The sequence below is a fragment of the Necator americanus genome, chromosome IV, assembly GCF_031761385.1.
Source record: "Necator americanus strain Aroian chromosome IV, whole genome shotgun sequence".
NCBI classification, from domain to species: domain Eukaryota; kingdom Metazoa; phylum Nematoda; class Chromadorea; order Rhabditida; family Ancylostomatidae; genus Necator; species Necator americanus.
This window is the reverse complement of record NC_087374.1, coordinates 22,213,336-22,235,206: the sequence shown is the minus strand read 5'-3', so window position 1 is coordinate 22,235,206 and position 21,871 is coordinate 22,213,336. Positions and strand designations below refer to the sequence as shown.

General features: G+C 42.5%; 1 protein-coding gene across 2 annotated transcripts; it reads right to left on the bottom strand.

The window, feature by feature from the left end:
- Positions 1-262: 262 nt before the first annotated feature.
- Positions 263-12,280, bottom strand: RB195_002333 (uncharacterized protein; the record flags this gene model as incomplete). Of its 2 annotated transcripts, none has more annotated exons than XM_064199549.1 (12): positions 263-392; positions 477-598; positions 753-832; positions 895-1,089; positions 1,157-1,238; positions 1,316-1,413; positions 1,637-1,767; positions 6,328-6,454; positions 8,409-8,550; positions 8,954-9,303; positions 9,392-9,460; positions 12,112-12,280. In XM_064199549.1, 12 exons carry the CDS (start codon positions 12,278-12,280, stop codon positions 263-265), a joined length of 1,695 nt encoding a protein of 564 aa, XP_064055430.1. The 2 variants fall into 2 exon arrangements, with proteins under 2 accessions (XP_064055430.1, XP_064055431.1); XM_064199550.1 differs by having other exon boundaries at positions 9,392-9,454.
- Between the last annotated feature and the right edge of the window lie 9,591 nt (positions 12,281-21,871).

The window sequence follows — 21,871 nt, the reverse complement described above, 5'->3', positions numbered from 1 at the left end:
ACTAACACTATGGTGATTTACAAATCCATGAGACCTTCTAGAACTAACGAGCTAAGCTAAATACATGGCAACTAGCCGTCTTCAAACAACTAGATAGCTCGTATGTTAACCCTGGATGTAAAAAAATACGATGATGAGTATCATATCCTCGAATAATGAAGGAGGTATCCTATCATTCTTCCACATAATAGACGACATATGAAATATCGGAGATCTATGCTTTGTACAGGAATTTATAGATGGACAACATAGTGCTGCGGATCTACCGAAGTCTGATCCCAGCATGATGACACTGGAGCATATCTCCAATCGCATTCGCACATACAATATGTTGCAATCCGAGCGCGCTTAGTCCTTTCGAGGGTCGGCAAAATTGCTCGCATTGAGGGCCTCTGAATTGAATTTCGTATGAGTTCCGGCAGGAAACATACTGGGCTCCGAGGAGAAAAACAAACCGAAGCAAAAAATGCACTCACGTCCTCGCTACAATTCCTTTATGTCGACAACACTCCGTGTTGTCCTTGCCTTGAGAAGCGCATTCCAGATACGGGGCAACACTGAAAATACCGCACAAACCACGGTCCATCGCCGAACGAACCTGAACAAAATAATTTCCGGAGTTTTCTGGCTGCTTAGTGTGGTTGAAGCGTACACAATGGGTCAAGTAGCGTTTCCCAATTCTCTGCAGCCAACTTAAAACTTTGGGAATTTGCGACGTAAACAACCACCGCGTAAATTCCTGAGTCGCATACCTCTGCCTGCGTGATGTCATATCTACATAAAGACAGGCATCCTGGAGATAAATTCTTCTTCTGGCAACACTGTAGAAGAGCTGAAAGCACAAAACAGTTTTACCTTCAATGTACTCCATTGATGAATAGAAGGGAAACCGACCAGCGCTGGCCTGCTCCGCCCTAACACAAGGTTTAAATTCTGGAGCCACTCCACACTGAGGAGGTGGCGGAGATGGCGGAGGTGGTTGTGGTTTGCTGAACTCTGATACAGGTGATGGACGCTGTACAAACGAAAAGGACGGTTCAGGTGAAATCGAAGGCGTTAGAGCGGATCCAGAATTTGTCCGTCGCGCGGCTGGAAGTGCTCCAGAAAATCCTCTTTATTGTAGGGTAATAAATGTGTGATCTCCTTGGTAACTTACGATTGATAGAAATCCTGTTAGGTAACTGCCGATTATTGGAAACTCGGAAAGGTGATTGAGTTGTTCGCATTGTAGCAACAAACTGTAAAATAAGGAATAGAGAGAGAAAGGAAGGGCCTTAAAAATCAACGAAAAACAAAAATTGAAAAAAACTCTCACCTCTATAACTTTTGGTTCCAGAAAATCGACATTGTTAGGCACTAACATGTTTACCTTGGAAGGTCCCACGGAGAATGTTCGGATCAACGATGAGCCGTCTGCAGTTGCACACATTAGTTTTGGATATGTCGAAGGCGCTATTATAAATTTTTGACTATTCCTTTTCTTCTAATTTCAACCTTCGAACATAAATCAACAAATCAACCAAAAATCAAGCCTTTTTCTAGCAAGGAATTTTCACCTAAGAAAATTTCGTCCTTTTTTTCCTTTTTTTTTTGTTCTGCGAGGAAAAAAACGAGTGGAAGCAAATGAATGGAGTACCTTTACGTGAATTTTCCTCACGTCTCACAGCACTTCCATCGACAGCAAATTTCGGTAGCTTATCCACTCCTTCGGGCCAAGCTTTTATCTTTTGAACGGGAATTATCTTCACAGACCAGCCTTGTGACGGTCTTAAATGAATCGATAGGAAGAGATGAAAAACCAGTTGATAAACCCGCTGTGGTTGAAAGTGCTAAAGCGTAAAATGTGAAACAACGGAAAACGCCTAAGGGTGAGGTGTCATTTGGTGCAGAAATTCATAGTATATAAATTTATATATTAGTAATTATTATCAAAATATTACTACTGAATACTACTCAACACAAAAAACATTGTTTGTTTTTCTAGTTTGTGGTATTACGAGCAACAGCGGCACTGTAACTAACTGTTGATGGATTGCGGGACTTGAGCCTAAGGTCAAGGTACTTAGATACTTAGATGGCCGTCTTCACTGTACGTGCGGGCCCTAGCAACTCTTCCACTCGTTTCGTTCCCTCGCCATTGCCATCCAAGATGTTCTCAAATTTCGTGAGTGACTTTGACGAGGTCCTTGGGCCGTATCCAGCTGAACTCTCAGCTGGTCCATCCATGTAGCGAACACATCACCCCATCTCGTTGGCGGTCTCTCTCGAGGGCGTTTAGCATCTCTCGGGATCCACTCTAGCGTTTTTTTAGTCCATCTGTCGTTGATTCTTCTCATAATGTGACCGGCCCATCCATGCTTTGCTTTCGATATAAATTCCGCTGGGTCGCGAAGACGGGACATTCCTCTTAAGTCGGAGCTGCGAAAACCGGGTAGGTGTTGCGTGCGCTGGTTACACTTTAGAAGACATCTCTGTGGGTAGTAAGTAGATTCCCAGACGTGGCAGCGGTGTCTGCCCACGTCTCCGCTGTCACGTAACAGAGCGCTGGAAGAACTGTCGAGTCGAACAGATGGGCACGAAGATCTTGGTCCGTCAGTTGTTCCGTAGCTTCCCTGACGGGCGCGAATGCTGCCCATGCTGCTCTCATTCTTCTATTCAGTTCTTCCTTTAAGTCGTTTCCCATGTTCGTAGAACGTCAGAGGTAAATGTATGACGAAGTTTCCACGATTTGAGAGCCTTCAAGTTGTATTTCTCCGTCCTCGCAGTAAGCGTTCTTCATGAATTGTGTCTTCTTTCTGTTTATTCGCAGTCCTATCCTCTTCCCTGCTTTGTTCAGTTCCTTGAGCATCGTTTCTACTTCATTGGTACTTCTTGGTAAGAGAACGATGTCGTCGGCAAAACGAAGGTTCGAGAGAAATCTTCCATCAACACGTATGCCCCTTTCTTCCCAAGAAAGTGATTTCATTATCCTTCGCAATGCAGCAGTGAACAGCTTCGGCGATATAGTATCGCTCTGACGTACCCCCTTTTCAAATGGGTATCGTGAGAGGGCGGTGGAGAAGCTGTATCTTAGTGGTGCATCGATCGTAGCAGTTGGCTAATGTCCTCAGATACGACGCGTTCACAGCTTGATCGACCAGCGCTGACAGTATTGCATTCTAAATATGTTTAATGTTTAAGACAGCTGCAACGGTTTCATCTGAGGCTCAAGAGCGCATTGCCTCCGTAAACATGGCTAACCACATTGCTCAGTCCAATGGGTACTCAGGAAAGATTTCTCATTCAAACCGGAGCTATCACAGCATACGACAGGCGGGTCTGCAAGACTCAGTAAGAGTACTGGACATACCACCTGCAAACCTGAAGCAATAGCTAGTCCGCAATCGTGCCTATGAAAAACTTTGTGAGACACCTAACTGCATCGTTTGTCCGATTGGGAGGCAGGGTGATTGCGTGGTATCGGGGGTTATCTATCTAATCACCTGTCAGTTATGTGGGGCTGAGTAAATTGGCGAAACAGGAAGGCCGCTATGTACCCGAGCACCTAGACGGACTCGTAAAACCAAAACCATCATCCTCTTTAGGTGCTCATCGCAGACAGTGTCATGACAACACCCCTTTCAAGATAGCTGTCACGATCTCAGCGCATGAATCAGACGTTCTGGCGGGAAAAACATTGGAAGCGTTTTATATCACGGCCAAAAGTCCAATCATGAATCGTAAAGAAGAATGCATCGCTGTGACCTACGAGCTGGCGCCATATCAAGACCTTTGCGGGCTTTGACCCATGAAGTCAGAGGCGGGGGCATCGTTACTAGTTACTACTAGCGGCGCAACTCTAACAACTGGTGGTTCGCTAACATCACAATTTTGTGGCTATCAAGGCTTTGATTTTTCCAGGCTCTGAAGAAGGCGACGACGCCGAAACGTTAGCCAGAATAAAGATCAATAACAATCTTAGTTCTGTTCAAAAAGTAGTACACAATCAAACTCTACGATGCCAACATTCAAAGAAGGTCGAACTTGGGAGTATTGCATTCGTTTCTATGCTGTCGAAGGCTTTCTCATGGTCGACGGAGGCTAGAACAAGGAGCAGGCGGTATTCACGGGGTGATGGGTGCACAACAAAACCAACACCGCCTACATTTCGTGACGGAACCTCCTCTCCACGAATGACGAATGTACCGCCATTCATCTGCCGTACATCGCTCCTCCTGCTCTCCTGCAGAGCAATCACGTGAAATTTGATACGCTCTACAGCTCCGAAAAGGCATGCAGGTCAGCGTCTGTGGACACTGCTCTCGCGTTGTAAGTACACAGTCTGAGACCTTCATGACAAGTCGTGCGTGTGTCGCCTTGGTCCAGAATCAAAGACGTCTTGAGCAACCTGAGATTTGATCGCCTCTCACCGGTCGCCATACCGTCCGACGTCTGAGACGGCAGGGCCCAATGTGCAGGGTACTGAGGCAGTGAATATGCTGGAGTGGCAAAAAGACTTTTCCCCAAACTAAGCAGCCCTGCCACTGCGAGCTTAGTTTTCACCACAGGTCGTCGCCCGACCTATATGGATCACCGATACACTATATGCGACATTTTTCCAGGACAGTGGTGAATCTTAGCACTGGTTTACTCTTAGCTAGGTTTCCGATTCCGAGAAGTCGGGATGTCGGATGTGTCGAACTCCTCCTCAGCTTGAGAGACCCTGCCGAAGGACGAACCTCCGCTGTGCATCGCAGTTCGACGCCCAGAGTCACCTCCACGCCACTATGAGGCGGTAAACAGTTGTGGAGGTAAGGTCAAGGTAGGGGTCACAAAACCAGGATCAGTCGTCAATGAGATGACGCTTAACTGACTGATAGCTCATTACGAAAAGCGACAATTATGTTTTACGTAAGTGCAAATCAACCTATTTATAACTGCCCGATTGAAAGCGACGCATAAAATGAACATATCGACTATCTCAACCGGGTCGCAAGGACGCTGTCGTGGTGGCCACAGGACAATTGACTTGGCGACGACTATGCATGCGATGGCCAATGAATCTACGTAAATTCGCCGATTTATACTATCAAATAGCTTCCTGATTTGCGCTGCTAACCGCCAATGATGTACAATAAGAATAAGGTGAGTGGAAATTACCATTACATTACAGATTGCTTTCCTAATTGGAGTGCTGAAGCGATGTCGTGAAGGCAATGCGATGCGATGTTCAGCAAAGAATGCCAAATACAGCCGAGTAACAAAACATTGACTATTCAGTGCATGAGAGTTAAAAGATTAGTCGACGCTGTTCGCATGCGTATCCATGCGAACCAACCTCGCCGATCGTTGGCGATAGGATCGTTCACGTAACGGTTCCATCAGGATGTTGGTCGTTTGAAATGTTCGCCTAGCAGGTGTTGTACGTTTCATGTACGAATCGATTAGTTTTTTGCATCGTCGTGGATTCGACGTGAGCAAACAAAATCGTCTGTAACGTGCCATATTCTTACATTTGTCAGGTGAACCGATCGAATGATGAAAAATTTGAAATATAGCAAGAATAACAACACTATTTCCAATAGAATAGGCTCTCACTTCACATTTATAATAAACAAAATACCTCCAACTTGAGAAACAAAGAATGAAGGGATCTCCTATCAAATTCCACACAAAACTTCAAAAATTATTTAAATGTCCCCCGCGGCGAAACCGGAAAATATGAGAAATCATCTACTTGATAGCTTTTTCATCTTCCCCATATTTATTATGAAAGGTCTATCTAAGGTTTTGACTGGGACTTTGTGGTGTAGTGGATATCACATCCATCTAGCACATCGATAGCCAGCTGTTTGATCCCATCTGAGATCAATTACTCTGCGCTTGAGGGGTATTTCTCAAAATTCCAGGAATTTCTTGAAGAGAAAATGGCAAGTTTTCACGAAAGCACTAATTTTAGAACCACATTGGGGAGTTGTTTAAAAACGATACATTTACGACAATAGAATTGAAAACAATAGAATTCAAGACAGACTGCTTTCGACAACATGATTTGCAACAAAATATTTGGTAGCGGAAGTCTGTGATCGTGACGCAAAGAACTTTTCGTTACATTTCCTCTTCTTCTCACATCTTAGTAATTTTTCCTCTTGTTCCTCTTTAATTGAGTACGAACACACTGTACTCCCACAATCCCAAGAAAAACAAGTTCTTTTTCTACGACTGGTTTCCTACATTTAAGGATAAAATAATGCCTAAATCAGCCCCCTCACGTTTGCATTAACTTTCCAGGATTCTCGGGCATAAATGGCCCCGTGGAATAATTGTCGCAACATCCGAAGGGCTTACTTTTGTCTCCACCCACTTGACTCGCCACGAGTTGGCTTCGGATCAACTGATGCTTCTTGCGATATGAACGAGTTTGGCATCATTACCCCATTCGGACGAACAGGTAATGTTCGAGCTTGTCGAAGCCCTGAAAATATTATCCTCAACCAATATAACACGAACTGCAAGAGAAGAAATGTTTTTGCTTTTCGTCGAACTATAGAGCCGTATCGAATATATTTGTCTTCGAGAGGATAAAAAAATGGATATGAAACCATCACGAATTCTTCCCAAAACCCAAATCCAATACTACTCGGTCGATTTGCTGACACAAAATCGGCGCCTGTGCGTTTTTTAGTGCGAACATTCCCAATGCTACAATGAGGGAGCATGTATTTCCACTGCGTGATCCATTTATCCGGCGCCCGATTCCTCTGGTATAACAACGTGTCCAAGCTACTCCCATGCGTGTTTCCCACTTGGATAGGTGATGCAGAAACCACTAACACTTCGGGTCTTCAACAATCCGCTTACCTATTTCTCTGTATTTATTTGTTTATATGCATTTTACCCCTTTTATTTCCCTTATAGAAATTATTCAACAAACTCTCTCTCCTACCGCAATTTTCCATCTAGCGACCCATCTGGCCTGCAATCCTTTCAAAAACATTTCAATAAATCGATGGTCATAGAATTAATATAATTCTTTCTTTCTTGATGGACACAGGTTTTCGGTCAAATACTACTTCTGGTTTCTACAACCCACTGGAGCAATTCTTCTAGAGTTACATTTTCTATTTCCTTCGCGTTTCTTTTTGTAGGACGGTTTTCCGCACGCTAACTGGAAAGAAGTTTTATTTCCATCTGCAGGAAACTCCGCCTTCTGTAGGATCACACGAGACACATCTCTTATCCATCTCTGCAAACAAGTACAGTGTAGAAATGGAGAAGCGAGCGCTACTGTTGAAGGGGCGTTTCAAAATTTCTTTTTATTTTCTGGAAAAGGGACGCGTGCAGCGCGGACGGTAGTAGGTTAACCTGTGGTTTGCACAGCCGGCGGCTCGGAACGGCCCAATTATCTACCAAGCTCCTCGGACTTCTGGGACCGATAATAGGTCCTCTTGGGTCAGGTATCAGACCTATTTGGGAGGATAAAAATACTGCCATGACACATCGGCTGCCCCGCAAGTCATTGTAGGGCTGCACACGGGTTCGTAGACCTCGAACAACTCTCAACTGAAAACGCGCATGTAGGCGCAATCCGATGATAGAAATTGATCAGCGCCGTGCACTTCATCCTTTGCATTACAGTTTTTCTGAAGATCTCTATAGATACTTAGATTCATGTCGGGAACTCCTGTTCAGTTTTTTTCTTACCCGATTAATTTATCTCTACAATAATTACTACGTCCACCACAGTCGATTCACCACATGGTTCGACGCCCTTTCTCTGCTTTTCTTTGGAAACAACTTCTTCGAGACCAATCTCAAATCCGTAGCCAATCAGCAGGTGCCAGACTTGTCTGGGAGGATAAGGAAACTGGATTGTCTGGAGTTAAACGCATTGAGATGCTCAAGAGAGACTAATCAACACCGAATATTTTATTCTTTTTATTTTTCTAGTAAGATTACAGACTGCATGGCTATGTTCTCACAGACAAGTGTGACTCGCATCAGAAAGGGGCGCGGTTTGCTGCTGACTGAGGGCGATCTCGTACACAACATGAGTGTCCAGTGTTATACGTAGTTTACGATCGAGATAGAAATTGTAAGTACGGTACTTTTCAGAGCGATGTAATTGATTGTTTTCTGCGGAGAATTATGGCATTGGTTAGTTTGTATTAACCGGTCTCAAAGCCACAGATTAATTCCACTGCATCACAGAAAAAGCGAAGTCGTAAGCTTTTCGTAAGTAACTAAGTAGGCAAATACTATTGAGCAAGCTAGGCAACCATCACAGTCACTTAACTGTTTAATTATCTGAACTTCAAATAACGATGCCAAAGGCTCATGAACGGACAGCACCACCACACGTGCCCATAAATCAATTAAAAACGATTCAAATGAATTATTTTATTGAGTTGTAGTCTTCGGTTGCTCACCGGATTCTTCAGTTGATTCTGACGCACTCGTGCTCTGATTATCCAACGGCTCTTCCTCATCATATTCTCCAATCACCACTAGTGATTCAGGTGGCTTTATGATCCGTGGATCAGGAGTTGTCCGAGACCGATGATGGATCGACTGGAAGACAAACACTTAGCCCGGCACGGAGTTGTTGTGAAGTGAGAGGTTTTCATGAGCACTATACCAATCAAAAGGATGCCAATAGTCGGGTCAAAACGACATGGAGCTCACCACAGTTGCGTAGGCGACTGCGCTCGAAGCGATGCGGTGGAGCTTCGCGGTTGGGATCGCTGACGGAGCCTTGCTAGCATCACTTATCGCTGCTTTTCGCGATGATTGCATATCGATCCCGGCCGTTGGCTCCGCTTCGACCGCAACGCTTACGCGATGCTACTAAACTTTATGTCATTTTTACCCGACAGTACTTTCTATACTGCTTTTTCACACCCCAATGAATAGTGTCATAACTTTCGAATGGTGAGTTACTTAAGAAAAGTGGTAATCAGAGGTGCATATCCACCTTAACAATGGTAGAATGGAGAAGTGGTCCTGGTGTAACCTCCTCTAGCTTTCTCACTATGAATGCCGTACTATCGATGCTCGGCTCATACGGAATTAATGTCGGGAAGCCGCCTGGTGGCGCCTGAGTGATAGGCGCATGAGTAGAGGAAAACTGTGGCGGAGGAAGTGGAGGCGGCGGTGGTGGTGGGGGAGGCGGCGGTGGCGGTGGAAGTGACGAAACATCTGGTGCATCCGTACTGGTTCGAGAGATCTTCGCTTGACCATCGTGTGATTCAGATTGTCTGGAGTCGAACTTCGAGAATTGAGGTGGAGGAGTGAAAAGCTCGATGTTCGGATCTGTTGCCATATCTGTATTCAAACAGAAACTGTGCACAGCAATAAAACTAATCCTTAGTGAAATAAGACGAACAAAAAACACATTGTTAGATTTGCAAACCTCTTGCAGAATTATGTTTACGGCTAATTCCAAGTCGAGCATCGCCGTCATGTTGATCGTTTTCTGAAACTGAAACTGGCTAGTTAAGGTTAAATAAAATCACAAGCAAAAAAAAAAGACACACACACATGAAACGCAAGAACGATGGTTAGCGGAACGTTGATACTCTCTCAATTGAAACAATGAAAACAAATTCTTTTGAAGAACCAGGTCAAAAAGCCATTTAATGCACCAACCAAACAATTTTTATACAGAGCCGCCGAACCGCTCCGCCCGAGCGGCTCTGAACTCTGCGGGCAGCCGTACGCAAACAACCGCGACGCACATCCAGTTGCGACGGAAAAAGGAGCAGAGATAGCACGTCATAGAGAAAAAAAATTACAAAATAATGAGTTCGAATGAATAAATAAAAGCAACAAGTGAGTTGTATGCTCTACGGTCTTCCTTGTAAATATTAGGTCATCGAGCAAATAATGCGGTGCTCTAAACTTCGTTATTTTTCGGATGCTAAGGTGAACAAAAAGATATTTTCCATTCTAAAAAGGGTTGCAAAGACGCTACATTGGACACTTTGCACCTAAAACATAATCGTTTTTATTGGTAATAATACCCTCTTATTTTGTTCAAAGTGTTTCGATGAAACTCTTCCAAATTTCATTTGTTATAAGCGCATTTCTTATGAGTTAACCAAGTACGAGCGTCGAGAGTTGTATTTGTATTTTGGTCCCGCCATATGTTGTTATCTTGGGAGAAAGGCTCTTCCATCATTAAATAATCTTTCCCAGAGAGCAACAACAGCTTCTTTGTTTCACTTCATTTCAAACGAAACGTGCAATTCCCGTAAGTTCCGGGAATCACCGGTGAGAATGCGGGGACTTCAAAGAAATCCACATGCTTTAACCTCATATTACGATCTTTCTGGTCACAGAACCGCCTGAATGAGGCGAAACGTCATAATGTGATTGCGCTGCAAGAAAAAAGCCAACATTTCATTGGCGACGCACGAGATCGATCCCTTTTTATCAGCGAATCGCGCTTTTCGTTTACGGCAACCGGCTTCACTTCATTTCACTCGTTCCGATAGTAGAAAGCAATTACAGGCGTCCTTCTATCGTATAGAACAATTTACATCCGTAGTAGCACCAGCAAAACGCCGAAAACATGAGAAGCACGGGAAATTATGCTGTGAAAACTGTTTCTTTTTTTCGTCGTATGGCTCTTGAAGGCACCATACCACGTATCTGACATGGTGAGGGAAAAGCTGGAGATCGGGTTGTAGATTGCGGGATCAGGGGTGACTCCGCTCATCTCTCCTTAATATTCGTATGAGAAAACGGCGTGGGAATCGCTTTTGCTCTTACAATATACGTTAGAACGTTAGTTCACGTACACGTTCCGGTCGCTTGGTAGCCTATTCTTTGGTTTCATTAGAGTAGGCTGGTGAGAAGGCACCACTGATTTTCCACCACCCACACCTGGATGCGGTGCGTGCACAAGGCCTGCGCTTCGCAACTGTAATCGTTGTGAAAATGGAGCCTTTCACGCCGTTTCTTTTCAACAATTAGGGAGAGATGAGCGGAACCACTCCTCATTCCGCAGTTTACAACTTCATTTCTGTCTCTTCCCGCGAATTCCCTCATCGCGTCAGATTCGTGGTATGCTGCCTATAACCCATTGTTGTTTGAACGGAAGCCTTCAGTAAGGCGTCCCTCCTCGTTTCATACTGATTTCTACCTAGATAATCAATATATCAATATATCAAACACTGTTGAAGTTCTAGAACATTCTAAAAGACTGTAATTTCATCGGGAATTTTTTTACACTTTCCCTTTCAAATTCGTTTGAAACAAAATCAAACGACGCCTTCGAGAGGTGGTTCATACTCTGAAAAGCGGTTCTTTCCCAGAGATTTTCAAACTCTCCAACTTAGGCCAGCAGAGATCTTCTTTCGTAACGCAAAACCTGATTACTTACGGATTTAAAGGGCCGAATTATATCTTGCCAACGACTAGACGCCGTAACTCATTCTAGGGTCCACCCAACCAGCTTGCTTAATAGCCTCACTCGGCGATGCCGCATATGGAGCTGATGTGAAGTCCAGAAAAAAAAATAGTAGACACCTTATTGGTTCTCTAGCGTTTGTTAGGACATTCCTCAAATGATTTGTCTTTCTTCAGAAAAAACAAACTTGTCGTCGTAGATCCTAAATTCGTTTCCAAAACTCTGTCATCTTGGTTAGGTAAATAAATAAGAAGGAGGGACTCTTAACAAATTTTAAGAGCTGCGTTATTTTACGCTGCGACTCAGGCACCTGTAGTTCCGTGCGTGTTACTCGTAGTGCCCTAACTTAGATATTAGACAGGAATAGATATAGTCGGGTCAAAACGACATGAATCAGGAGTGTAAATGCGGTGCATTTGCGTACGCGCTCGAAACGGTGGAGACAGCAGTAGGACCGCGTTCGGACCGTCGCAAACTGCAGTGATGGATGGTGCCAGCAAGTGTTTCACCACGCTCCTAGCCGCTACGCTCCACCGAAGCGTCGCGAGAGAAGCCGCGTACGCAATTACGCACGTGCTTCATGTCGTTTTGATCCTACTATAGGTCTGGCTGGAGCCTTAACACAGAAGTCTATAGTGAAGATTTTTCGCTTCCCTCAACAACTACACATAACCAGTTTCCAATTTAACGATGAAAAAGTTACTTATAATAAAACTCACTGGGCGTGCCGCACTTCACATCCTTGCATTGCTCCGCGCAAAGGCTGCGCACCCTAGACGTGCAGCAAAATGCGCTATCGATCCGTTGGCAGTCAAATATCGCACGTCGAATCAAATCACTTGCTGAGCATTGTGTTGTGAAGAAAATTAGCGCAAGGAGCCACTGCATCTGAAACGAACGTCGCTAACGTTGCGCGCTTAAATCCGTTCCCGACGTTCAACCGAACACATTGCCACGCCCACAAAAAGTACGTTATTGTAACCTTGAGAAACGAGTGAACATGACTGAAACTGAACATATCGAAGTCGACTGTGTTGAATTGAAGCTCCGAGTGGGTCCGATATAGAAACAGACTATGAAGAAATGCTTGAAAACGCTCCAAAAATCTAATTATTCGGTGCCGAAAATTCGAAAATGTTCCATGGCGAGTCATGCTTTCACATCGATTACTCGGAATCGAATCGAGTGCATAGTGATCGATCCGTCGTTCACGTTACACAGAGCTAGATAACATAACAATTGACATACTGCATCCATACTTGTACAGGGGCAGTTAATTACCAGTTCTTCGACAACGGCTTTGTATTGCACGTCGTAGGGGTGTTGCTATAAAGTTTATGTAGTCATAAAGGATAAGAAAAGTGAATGAAGGAGTGAAAGAATGAAGGAGAACTGCAACGTATCCTATAAAATACTGAAACAGTAGATTAAGAAGCGAAATATTTGAGGAAAAACGGTGTAGCAGATTAATTCACAGTAGATTAAGAAGCGAAATATTTGAGGAAAAACGGTGTAGCAGATTAATTCACATGTTTTTCTCACTCAGCACTACAGGACAATCTGCAGTAGCGCAAGAAGCCCCTGGACCGTATTGTATAAAGCTGCGACTACCTGGCCTCAGACCAAAAAAAACTGCCGAAAAACTTCCTGGCACACGGAATCCCACATGCAGATTTAAAGGCATCACCCCACGAATCTGGGGTGGTACGGATTTCAGGTGGAGTATTCGTATACGGCATAGTAGATTATGGAGAGGGGGTGATTCCGTCCATTTCTTCCTAACTGCCGTAGAAAACGGCCCGGAAGATGACGTGCACAAGGCTGGCGCGCTCCAATCGAACTCGCTGTAGGAAATGGCGCGCCGGAACGCTCGAAACCGTATCCTCCGGGCCGTTTTTAGGGCAATTAGGAAGAAATGGACGGAATCACCCCCTCTTCCCCCCCTCTCCCTTAACCTACGATCCCGTATACGAATACTCGACATGAATCTGTACCACCTCATATTCGTGAGGTGAAGCCTTTAAGACGGTGCTTTGAAAAAAGGAAGTAATATCTGTCGAACTTCAAAAGAAGTCTGCGAAAGAGTATCCAATGACTATCTTTCAAACTTATAAAACAAATCACGACCCCGTATAGGAACTTTCCACCTGAAATCTGCAGAGATTCAAGGACTGTCGTTAGAAATCTTTTGAAAACACCGCAAACCGAGCTAAATTCTGGATATGGTCTTTTAGTCAGAATAAAGTAACCCTGAGCACCCAATTGGAACAAATTCTTGTCTAACGTACGATGACGTAAAAACGGAGGGAGAAAACAATTTAGAAAGGGAACCAGGTAGAACACCAGAGAAAAGTTTGTAGATTGTTATGAATATAGGAGGATTTAAAGTATCGGGTCACTTGAACAGAAAAGTGTGCATTACGAAGCAAACTGGAGAGAAGAGATTATATGTCTATACGGATAGGCGACAAAGATTTTTTTTTGGAATTTCCTATTATTGCTAAAATATAACACGAGATTTCAGAGATATTCCTTGAATTTTGTATGGATGATTTAATGGCGACATGACAATAATCTCATTTACATGACAGCAGGCCGTGAGATCAGCTGACAGATTCGGGTGAAAGCTGTGGGCAAAACTAGATATTGTCCGTAACATCAGCAGTTCTTCGTCCAGCATTTTTAACATCGAAGAACTCTGAGAAAACCACGGAGAGCGATTTGCTCATGTTAGGACGCATACTCAGTTTGTGCAATGGTCCTAGCTAAGCAATTTTCGCACTTATGACAGGTAAACGACGTCAAACAGTCGTGGGCGAAGAAAAACCGAGCGAAACAGCCTGGCGGAGAGATCAAGGGGCGTTGAATTGAACAATTACGTGTTTGTGAGAGATGTTTACTATGGGGAAAGAACTGAGATGACATGATGAACAGCAGAGAACAGCATCGAGCAGATCGAGAAAATCATATTCCTGGTTAGTGAAAGAGATAACGTGAAGGCATGTTTATAGTATTGAAAACCATGAAACTTTTACTGCCTAGTCATAACGAACCGTATAGGCCAGATCAACGGAAATAACGAAAATAGCGAATATCACCTCATGACACCTCACGATCCCGTTAATGCGCTACAATAAATAGTCGGATCAAGAACGACATAAAGCCCGGTGCAGTTGCGTAAGCGGCTGCACCGAGCTTTATGTCGTTCTTGATTCTTGATGTAGCTGTCGGGACCCAGAGGGGATCTTTGTCAGTAGCACTCATCATTGAGGGTCGCGATGGCACCTCTTCTAGCGCAGCTGCGTACGTAGCTGCACTTTTTGTTTCGGCCTGAAAACAAGAAGTATCTCGTAAAAATACTTCGGCTAAGTCAATACAAAACCGAACCTTACCTGAGAAAGAAATTATACTCAACTCTCTGGCAGTAGCAAGATTCTTGAAAAAAAAAAGAAATCCGCAAGTGTTAATTCCAAAAAATGTGCAGTGAAATAAATGTGTCCCATTAGGAAGAAAGCGCTCCAAGGCCAAAGCTTCATATAAACTGGCATTTCGGCTGTGGAGAAGCAAAACTTCAATGGAGATAAAAGTATAAAGGGTGCTTTAGAAAAACAAAAAATGTTCCCGATCCTTCTTCCGATATGATCACCTTCACTCAAGATTTGGCACCATAGTACAATAATAACATTATAACATTGTATTATTATTGTATTATGGCTCTAAAGCGCGTTATATAATAACAATATAACGCGCTCTAGAGCCAAAATGTGCCCGAAAGTTAAGCGCGTATGAATAGCGTGAGGGACTGAGATGTCGGCTGCCCTCGGCGACCGTTGCACCGTCACTAAGCCGTTGTTCTCCCGCAAAGAACCGGCAATAGAGGGGGATGGCAAGTCAAGCCACTCACCAACACATTACGGTGGTGAAACGACGGCGATCATAGCAAATCTGCGCGAATATGTGGGCGGAACGAGAGCAAGCCAGCATTTGTCGGTCACACTTTTTCACGCGTGTTTTCTATTGGAGCTAAGCTGCTATGGCTGATTATTGTGTAATTTTACGTTTTCTGCGCAGCTTTGCGGCAGGTATGACTGGTTCGACGAAGATGGAACAGACGAACTCGTCCACTCTACGAATTATTAATATGTGTGTACTGAACGACGCAATGTAATGAAGCCAAAAAGTAGTTCTCTAGGATCGGGTCGCTGCATTTCGAAGAGTAAAACCGACTCCTGGTCGTGCCAAAAGTAAGGAAGGGAATGCTATGTGCGGGAGTAAGACAGCAGAATAGCAGGATTGTTCGCATGCAGCGCTTTAGTACAGCTTACAGTCTCTTATTAGCTTTATTACTTGTTGTAAAAAGCAATTTTCACCTTTCATTTCTTCGCAAACTTCCAGTCCCCCCACCAATCGACAAATACTGCAATTATCCAAAGAAGTAGCTTTTCTTTTTCCCCCTACTTTTTTCCTACTTTTCTTCTTCTACGCTTGTTCACAGAACGGTTAGGAACCGGGTTTGAGCAACTGGTTTTCTTGCAACTGCTTATGTAGCTACGGTAGGAATGAGTAACAGCTAAGTCCCACTAATAAGAGGTCAGCTGTTGTTGTTAGAAATCCTTTAGGGAGTTAACGATAGGTTAAAATGTGTCCCTTCAATCATCTTCAAAAGAATGAATTAGGCTAGTTTCCAAAGGTGACTTAACACATATTTGGATCAGTCAGGAAATCAGGTCCGCTCTAAAATTCCAGTCCGTGTGTCGTCTGAGAGATCATTACAATTGTATTAAGAAATTAAGTGGTAGTTACTCCCGAAGAGTACATAAAAAAGAGTAAATCGATCCTGCTACTGACTCTTCCTTCTTCTAACACACTCTAAAAATAAAATAGGTAAACAAGAACAGACATGTTTAGTTAAGAGATTATGAAATTAGGAATCCTGAAAAATTAACGATAGAAGTACTTATCGATCGTTGAAAACTCACATAGCGAGTTGAAAGCAAACAACTCAAAAAATCTGCTAGCGGCTAGTTCAGGTCGTAACGGCTTTTTTATTTGGACACCCTGCAACTGCTGTTATCCCCGTCTCCGATAGAGAAAATAAGAGCGTCAGAGTTATAATTTGACTACATTAATTTTAAATTAACCAGAACCAACTGAAACATCTATATAGCAAGTTGCATTTTGTACGGAAAACTATATCCTAAGATCTATTATAGATGAACAGTTTCCAGCTTTTAAAGACACTGGCCACTACGATTAGAACTAACGAATTTATATTTTTAAAAAATGAGCACTGCATATTGCAAGTACCTTGATGAGAATTTTCATTGCCTCCGCAAAATCGATTAATAAAAATTAAGATTTTTGAGCGTGGTGTCAATGAATCTCCTGAATATTACCGAGAACCTAGCGATGCCTTAGCTTGAAGCTAAGCTTGTTGAAGTCGACAACCAAACAAAAAAAAAACGAACGAGAAATTTCTGACAAAAAGTCAGAATCAACAGAGAGAAGTTTTTTGCAGTTAATTGCACGAATCCCATTGAAAACAAAGCAAGATGCGCGAGCAGAATTTTGTGCGCAGCAACTTATCAAATTCTTCTCAGGATTGATTAAGGAGTCTGAATTTAGGAAATTTAAAAACAGTTGTAAAGAGGTGGTTCGGGTGGTGTGTAGAAGAGCTAATGATCGTACTAAGGATGATGATGTGATGTAATGCCCTTGTCATCATTTTTTATGAAATATCCTTGAATACGAACAGAAAAACTGGAAATGCACATGTTTGTGACGCAAACCAAGGCAAGTGCTACTGCCTATTTGACGACGATTCAGACAGAGAGCTGGGCAGCCGGTTAGCTTCGGACATTACATTGGAAAAAAAACCAGATCACATCTGTACATTCTGCCATTCTTTGGTGAAGGATGTTTGCATGAAAACGCAGGAATCGCGCGCGGCAATCCAGACAAATCAGTGAAACTAACTTGTTGTGGAGAAGTAGCCCCAGCTGATCGTCATGACGATTAGAGTAAATCGCTTGGTCCACTGCTCACCATTGGTTCTAGCGACCACACAAAAAATGCTGAAAATTTATCAAAAACTGGACTACGCAAGAGATTTCTACTGCGACTGGTTAACGAGCCTGTGACGTGTGCGCAATTTCGTGACCGACGATGGATTCTATTTATGGTGAGAATCGTGAGTTTAGTGCAAATAGTATATTCGTCGCCGCGACAGCATTTAATGTTATAGAGTTTTTTGGTTGGTTTTTGTAATGCTAAGGCTTGAAGTAGTCGATAATAAGGCTTTAATTGGTCGCTTTTAGTTTTTTTTTTTTGTTATTTCCCCTTGAACATCAAGTTTTTTTTCGCTCAAAAGTGGGCATAACTAAAAAAGTTCGCGATAGATTAAAGGAACAAAAGGGAACAAATGATCAGAAATTTACGTCTACTACTTTCAAAAGCTTTTTAAAGCTTTTTCAAGTTCAAAATTTTCGTTTCCTGTCAAGGGAGGATGGGGAAAAATACCGAGGCAGAACAAATCTCACCGGGTCCACTGTTCAAAAACGATCGCCTTGCGGAATCGTAAAGAGAAATCGAACCACTCCGTGATTCTCACACCCAAAATAGGCTATTTGTCACCGGCCACTCTATTGCTTTTGGTGGCACAAAATCCCCTCTGATTTGAGTTTATTTCTCCAGAAAAGCGCAATTACACGAATCCACAGAAAACTGTTTCGTTCTAGCCTCAGAACTCGCTACTCTCCCATAAAAGCATTGCTAGTTGTTGTAGTTTATCAAAGAACGATTGATCGAACCTTTTTAGGGGAAAATGTTGCCACATTCGTCAGGAGCTCTTCAGGATGTCTGTCGAGACTTCGAAGAATCCGAAAATGAAAACAACGGCAAGGAAGAGGAACAAAGAATATAGAAAACGTTTTTGGAATGTTACTAGTACAACATTTCTCTTAGGTCTCATATGATTCTCATTTCCTTAGTAATCCATTAGACAGCATAAAAGAAAGCAGCGACGTAACTTTTATGAGTCAACTGTACATATTCTCCTCACATGTCGGTTTAATATTTTATAGAAATAAATTTACAGAAGTGTGTTCTCAACAACTTCGGTCTAAATCCGGTTGATCTTTGAACACAAGGCATAAATCACGTACGCGTAAGCCGAGCGTAAGCTCGAGATAAAATCGTAAATGCATGGCATTCCAGCCGCGTACGCAGTGCAACGACCTTTCATCCAGTTCTGCGGCATAATTTGCTGAACGTATTAGACGTCAAGCTAAGGTCTTATTCCTGTCATAAACTTTCTTCAAACAACTTTCTACCAGCAGAAGAAACCGGAAAGCTTGGAAACAAGGTTTGAATGGGAAATCATCTTGGAACAACCTGGGCGCAGTATATGGTAGTATGAATAGAATGGAATGCAGTAAGAATAATGCCTAGATCATGAGAATTGACTATGTGAATGAAGCAGGATGCACCGCAGAGACCTTGCCACAATGCTATTCTCTGCGGATTTTATATCTGCCGTTGCAGATGGCAATTCGTCGTAGAGTTCCAGTTCAAAGCCGAGGTGACTCACGCCAAAAGTCTCGCTTTCACTTCCAAGCAGAACGAGATTCAGCATGCGACTGTGTGTGAGATCAGTTGATGGCTAATCGTCACATTCCAGCTACCCGAAAGCATTTTTTAAGCAGGAAATTGGGTGAAGTGTCCTTTGGAATAAATGAAAATGAAAGAGACTATTCCAAAGTAGTTGGGTCATAACAACGATCTCATTAATCATATTAATTTTTCCGATTCCTTCAACAGTTTAGCAGCCAACCACAAAAGTTGAAAGTCATTGTGGAGGTCGGCAGCCATGGCTAATTGCACCCACTTCGCTTCGGCCAATGCCGATCCAGGAGTTAAACAGGAGATAAAAAGGTTACGGAGGACATTCGAAGATATTCCGAAACGATTTCGATTGTACGACTGCACTACAGTAATATTAATGGAACAAAGTCATTTGCCACGTCATGCTATGTTTACCGTTAAGACCGCAACGCGACTGAAGTAGTAATTGTAAACGGGTAGTAAAAGCACCTTAGTTACCGCAATCTTGTCACTATCCCTCGGATAAATATAACTGCCCGATGATCGTTGTTATATGGCGCCATGGATGTAACTGCATAACTACTCTTTAGTCATTATTACGGTAGCTTCAGGGCAAATTTGGATTATAGTATAATTTTAGTGGAAGGAGAAAACCAGCTACCCACTGAAGAAATAGGGCATAGAAAAAATAATTTAAAACTTCGGTACATTATCAGTATACATTTCGTCAGCAACCAAAGTCCTTATTTTTGGATTTCGGTCATTGCAACGTAGAATGGAGATTTTGGATGACAACTACAATACTCTGCATGAACATTGAAAAACCGACGGTGAGTGACGGTTCGGCACCATCGGCCACCGTCGCTAGCTCATAACTGCTCATAAAATGGAAACTTCAGAACAACTCACATATCATTAGATTCCTCTCTTTGAGATCTCCACAAAAACTGACATGCTGTTGAGAAAGTAGCAGAATGACGCCAAGTACGCGCCAAAAACCAATAATTGGAACCTAACATAGCCTAAGGTTATAGTTGAAAAAGTGTTGAGAGACTCAAACTTTCACATTTGGTCAGAGCAGCAAGAAATTGTTGTAGGCAAGTACTTGAAATTGTTGGTTTGTTATTTTTAAGTCATTTGTGAGGATTTTTAGTCATTTTAATTGTTGTATAAAATAGCTTACTTTGAACGTTTTTGTTGCAAGGAAAGAAGTTGTCAAAACATTCTATAAAATCACGGTTGAGCACAATTATTCCGGAATTCTGCGAGATTTGTGTTGCATATAGACAGACGAACCCCGCTCGAACACTAGAGTATCGCAAAGTTTGAAAATCCCACTTTCCGCCTTTTACCTTTCATTTCATCTCTACTTTGCACCTCCGTTAATCTCCAGAACAGAGTTCAAATCGAAAGAACCTAAGCAGAACTCTCAAAACAGATAATGTACATTAGGTTATAAGGTTTGTTTTCCCCTAAATAAATTTTCTCGCTCTCTTATAACATCTTCTTTTCATAACATTCCATAGAAAGGAAGAATATGAAACTTCCGATTAAATTTTATGCAACTATTTCAATATTATGCTCCTTGATTTACAAAAAATTAAGTTCGCCACAGCATTTTGAGTTGAATGATATCGTTTCCAAAGCTATTCGAGATTTTTTTTTCTCTCTGACTCCGCGGCCCGGCTTTTTTCGCACCTCAACCAAGGCTGGCCTATTGCACCATTGACAACTACAATGTTGGAAAGGCAACATTTATATAGACGTCGCATATTTTTGCTTGGAAAAAGTTCTGAATTAATCTTTTGCGGATATTAATTAATGAAATCAAGGACTGAGATCAATCGAATTCTAGTGAAGATGAGACTATTAATACTGTTACCTGATCTGAGCGCTCCACTTCAGCTGTCATTAATACGATAACATTTAAACTATCTTATCCTTTGTTTTATATATGTAATTCGAACAATGACTACTATCTTTTTTATATAATTCATTGTTGTTGTTATTTCAAAATTGACTCTAACTAAAAATACTTCACGAAAAAACGAGCTACCCAGCTGACACTAATAAATCCAACTTGAGAGGATGAATATTGTCATTTTGATATTCAAATATGTACATGGAACGGAAAAAAAATTGAACACTTTACTATAATGTATGATACCCGCTTACGTCAGTATCAATGCCCTAAATTGAGCATTTTACACCTGCATTCAAAGCCTGTCTATTAAATACTAACAGCAGTGTTTTCTCTCAATTCGTCTATAAGTACCAATCACGATTTCAAGTGTCTCTTGATCATTAGCATGCTGGAATTTCCCGACATAAAACAAAATCGCCGTTTCTGCATTGAATAGAATACCATCATGGCAAGTGTACGACTATCTTTATCGGCAGAAAAACTACAAAATTGGTCATTCTCGCGGCAGTTTTCGCTTCGTTTTCATCGTGTTGTACTCCTGAACCTGTATCCAATACAATACATGTATCCTTGAGAGAAAAAATACGGTGAGAAGTCGTCCTCAATGTAAATCTCGAGCTAGACCACCTCTTTTTTGAAACCCTGATGTACCATGCATGTTCTTTCTTTTTTGGCAGCTCGCGGACAAATTTTTATCGGATAGCAGTTTATGCAACCCAGGCTTATCTTGCCGCGTTGCCACACGTTTGTTCATTTGAAGAAGTGATATTGGATACGGGCTTTCGTCCTTGGGTAGGCACTCGACCACGCACAATGATCACTTTTTTCAATCCTTGATTGGGTGTGACATCATCTTCACACTCGTAAAATCACTAATTTATCTTGATGACCACGATAAACCATTTGTTGCACTCGGGGTTCTGTCGCTATTGAAGGGTTCTCTCCAAAGATGT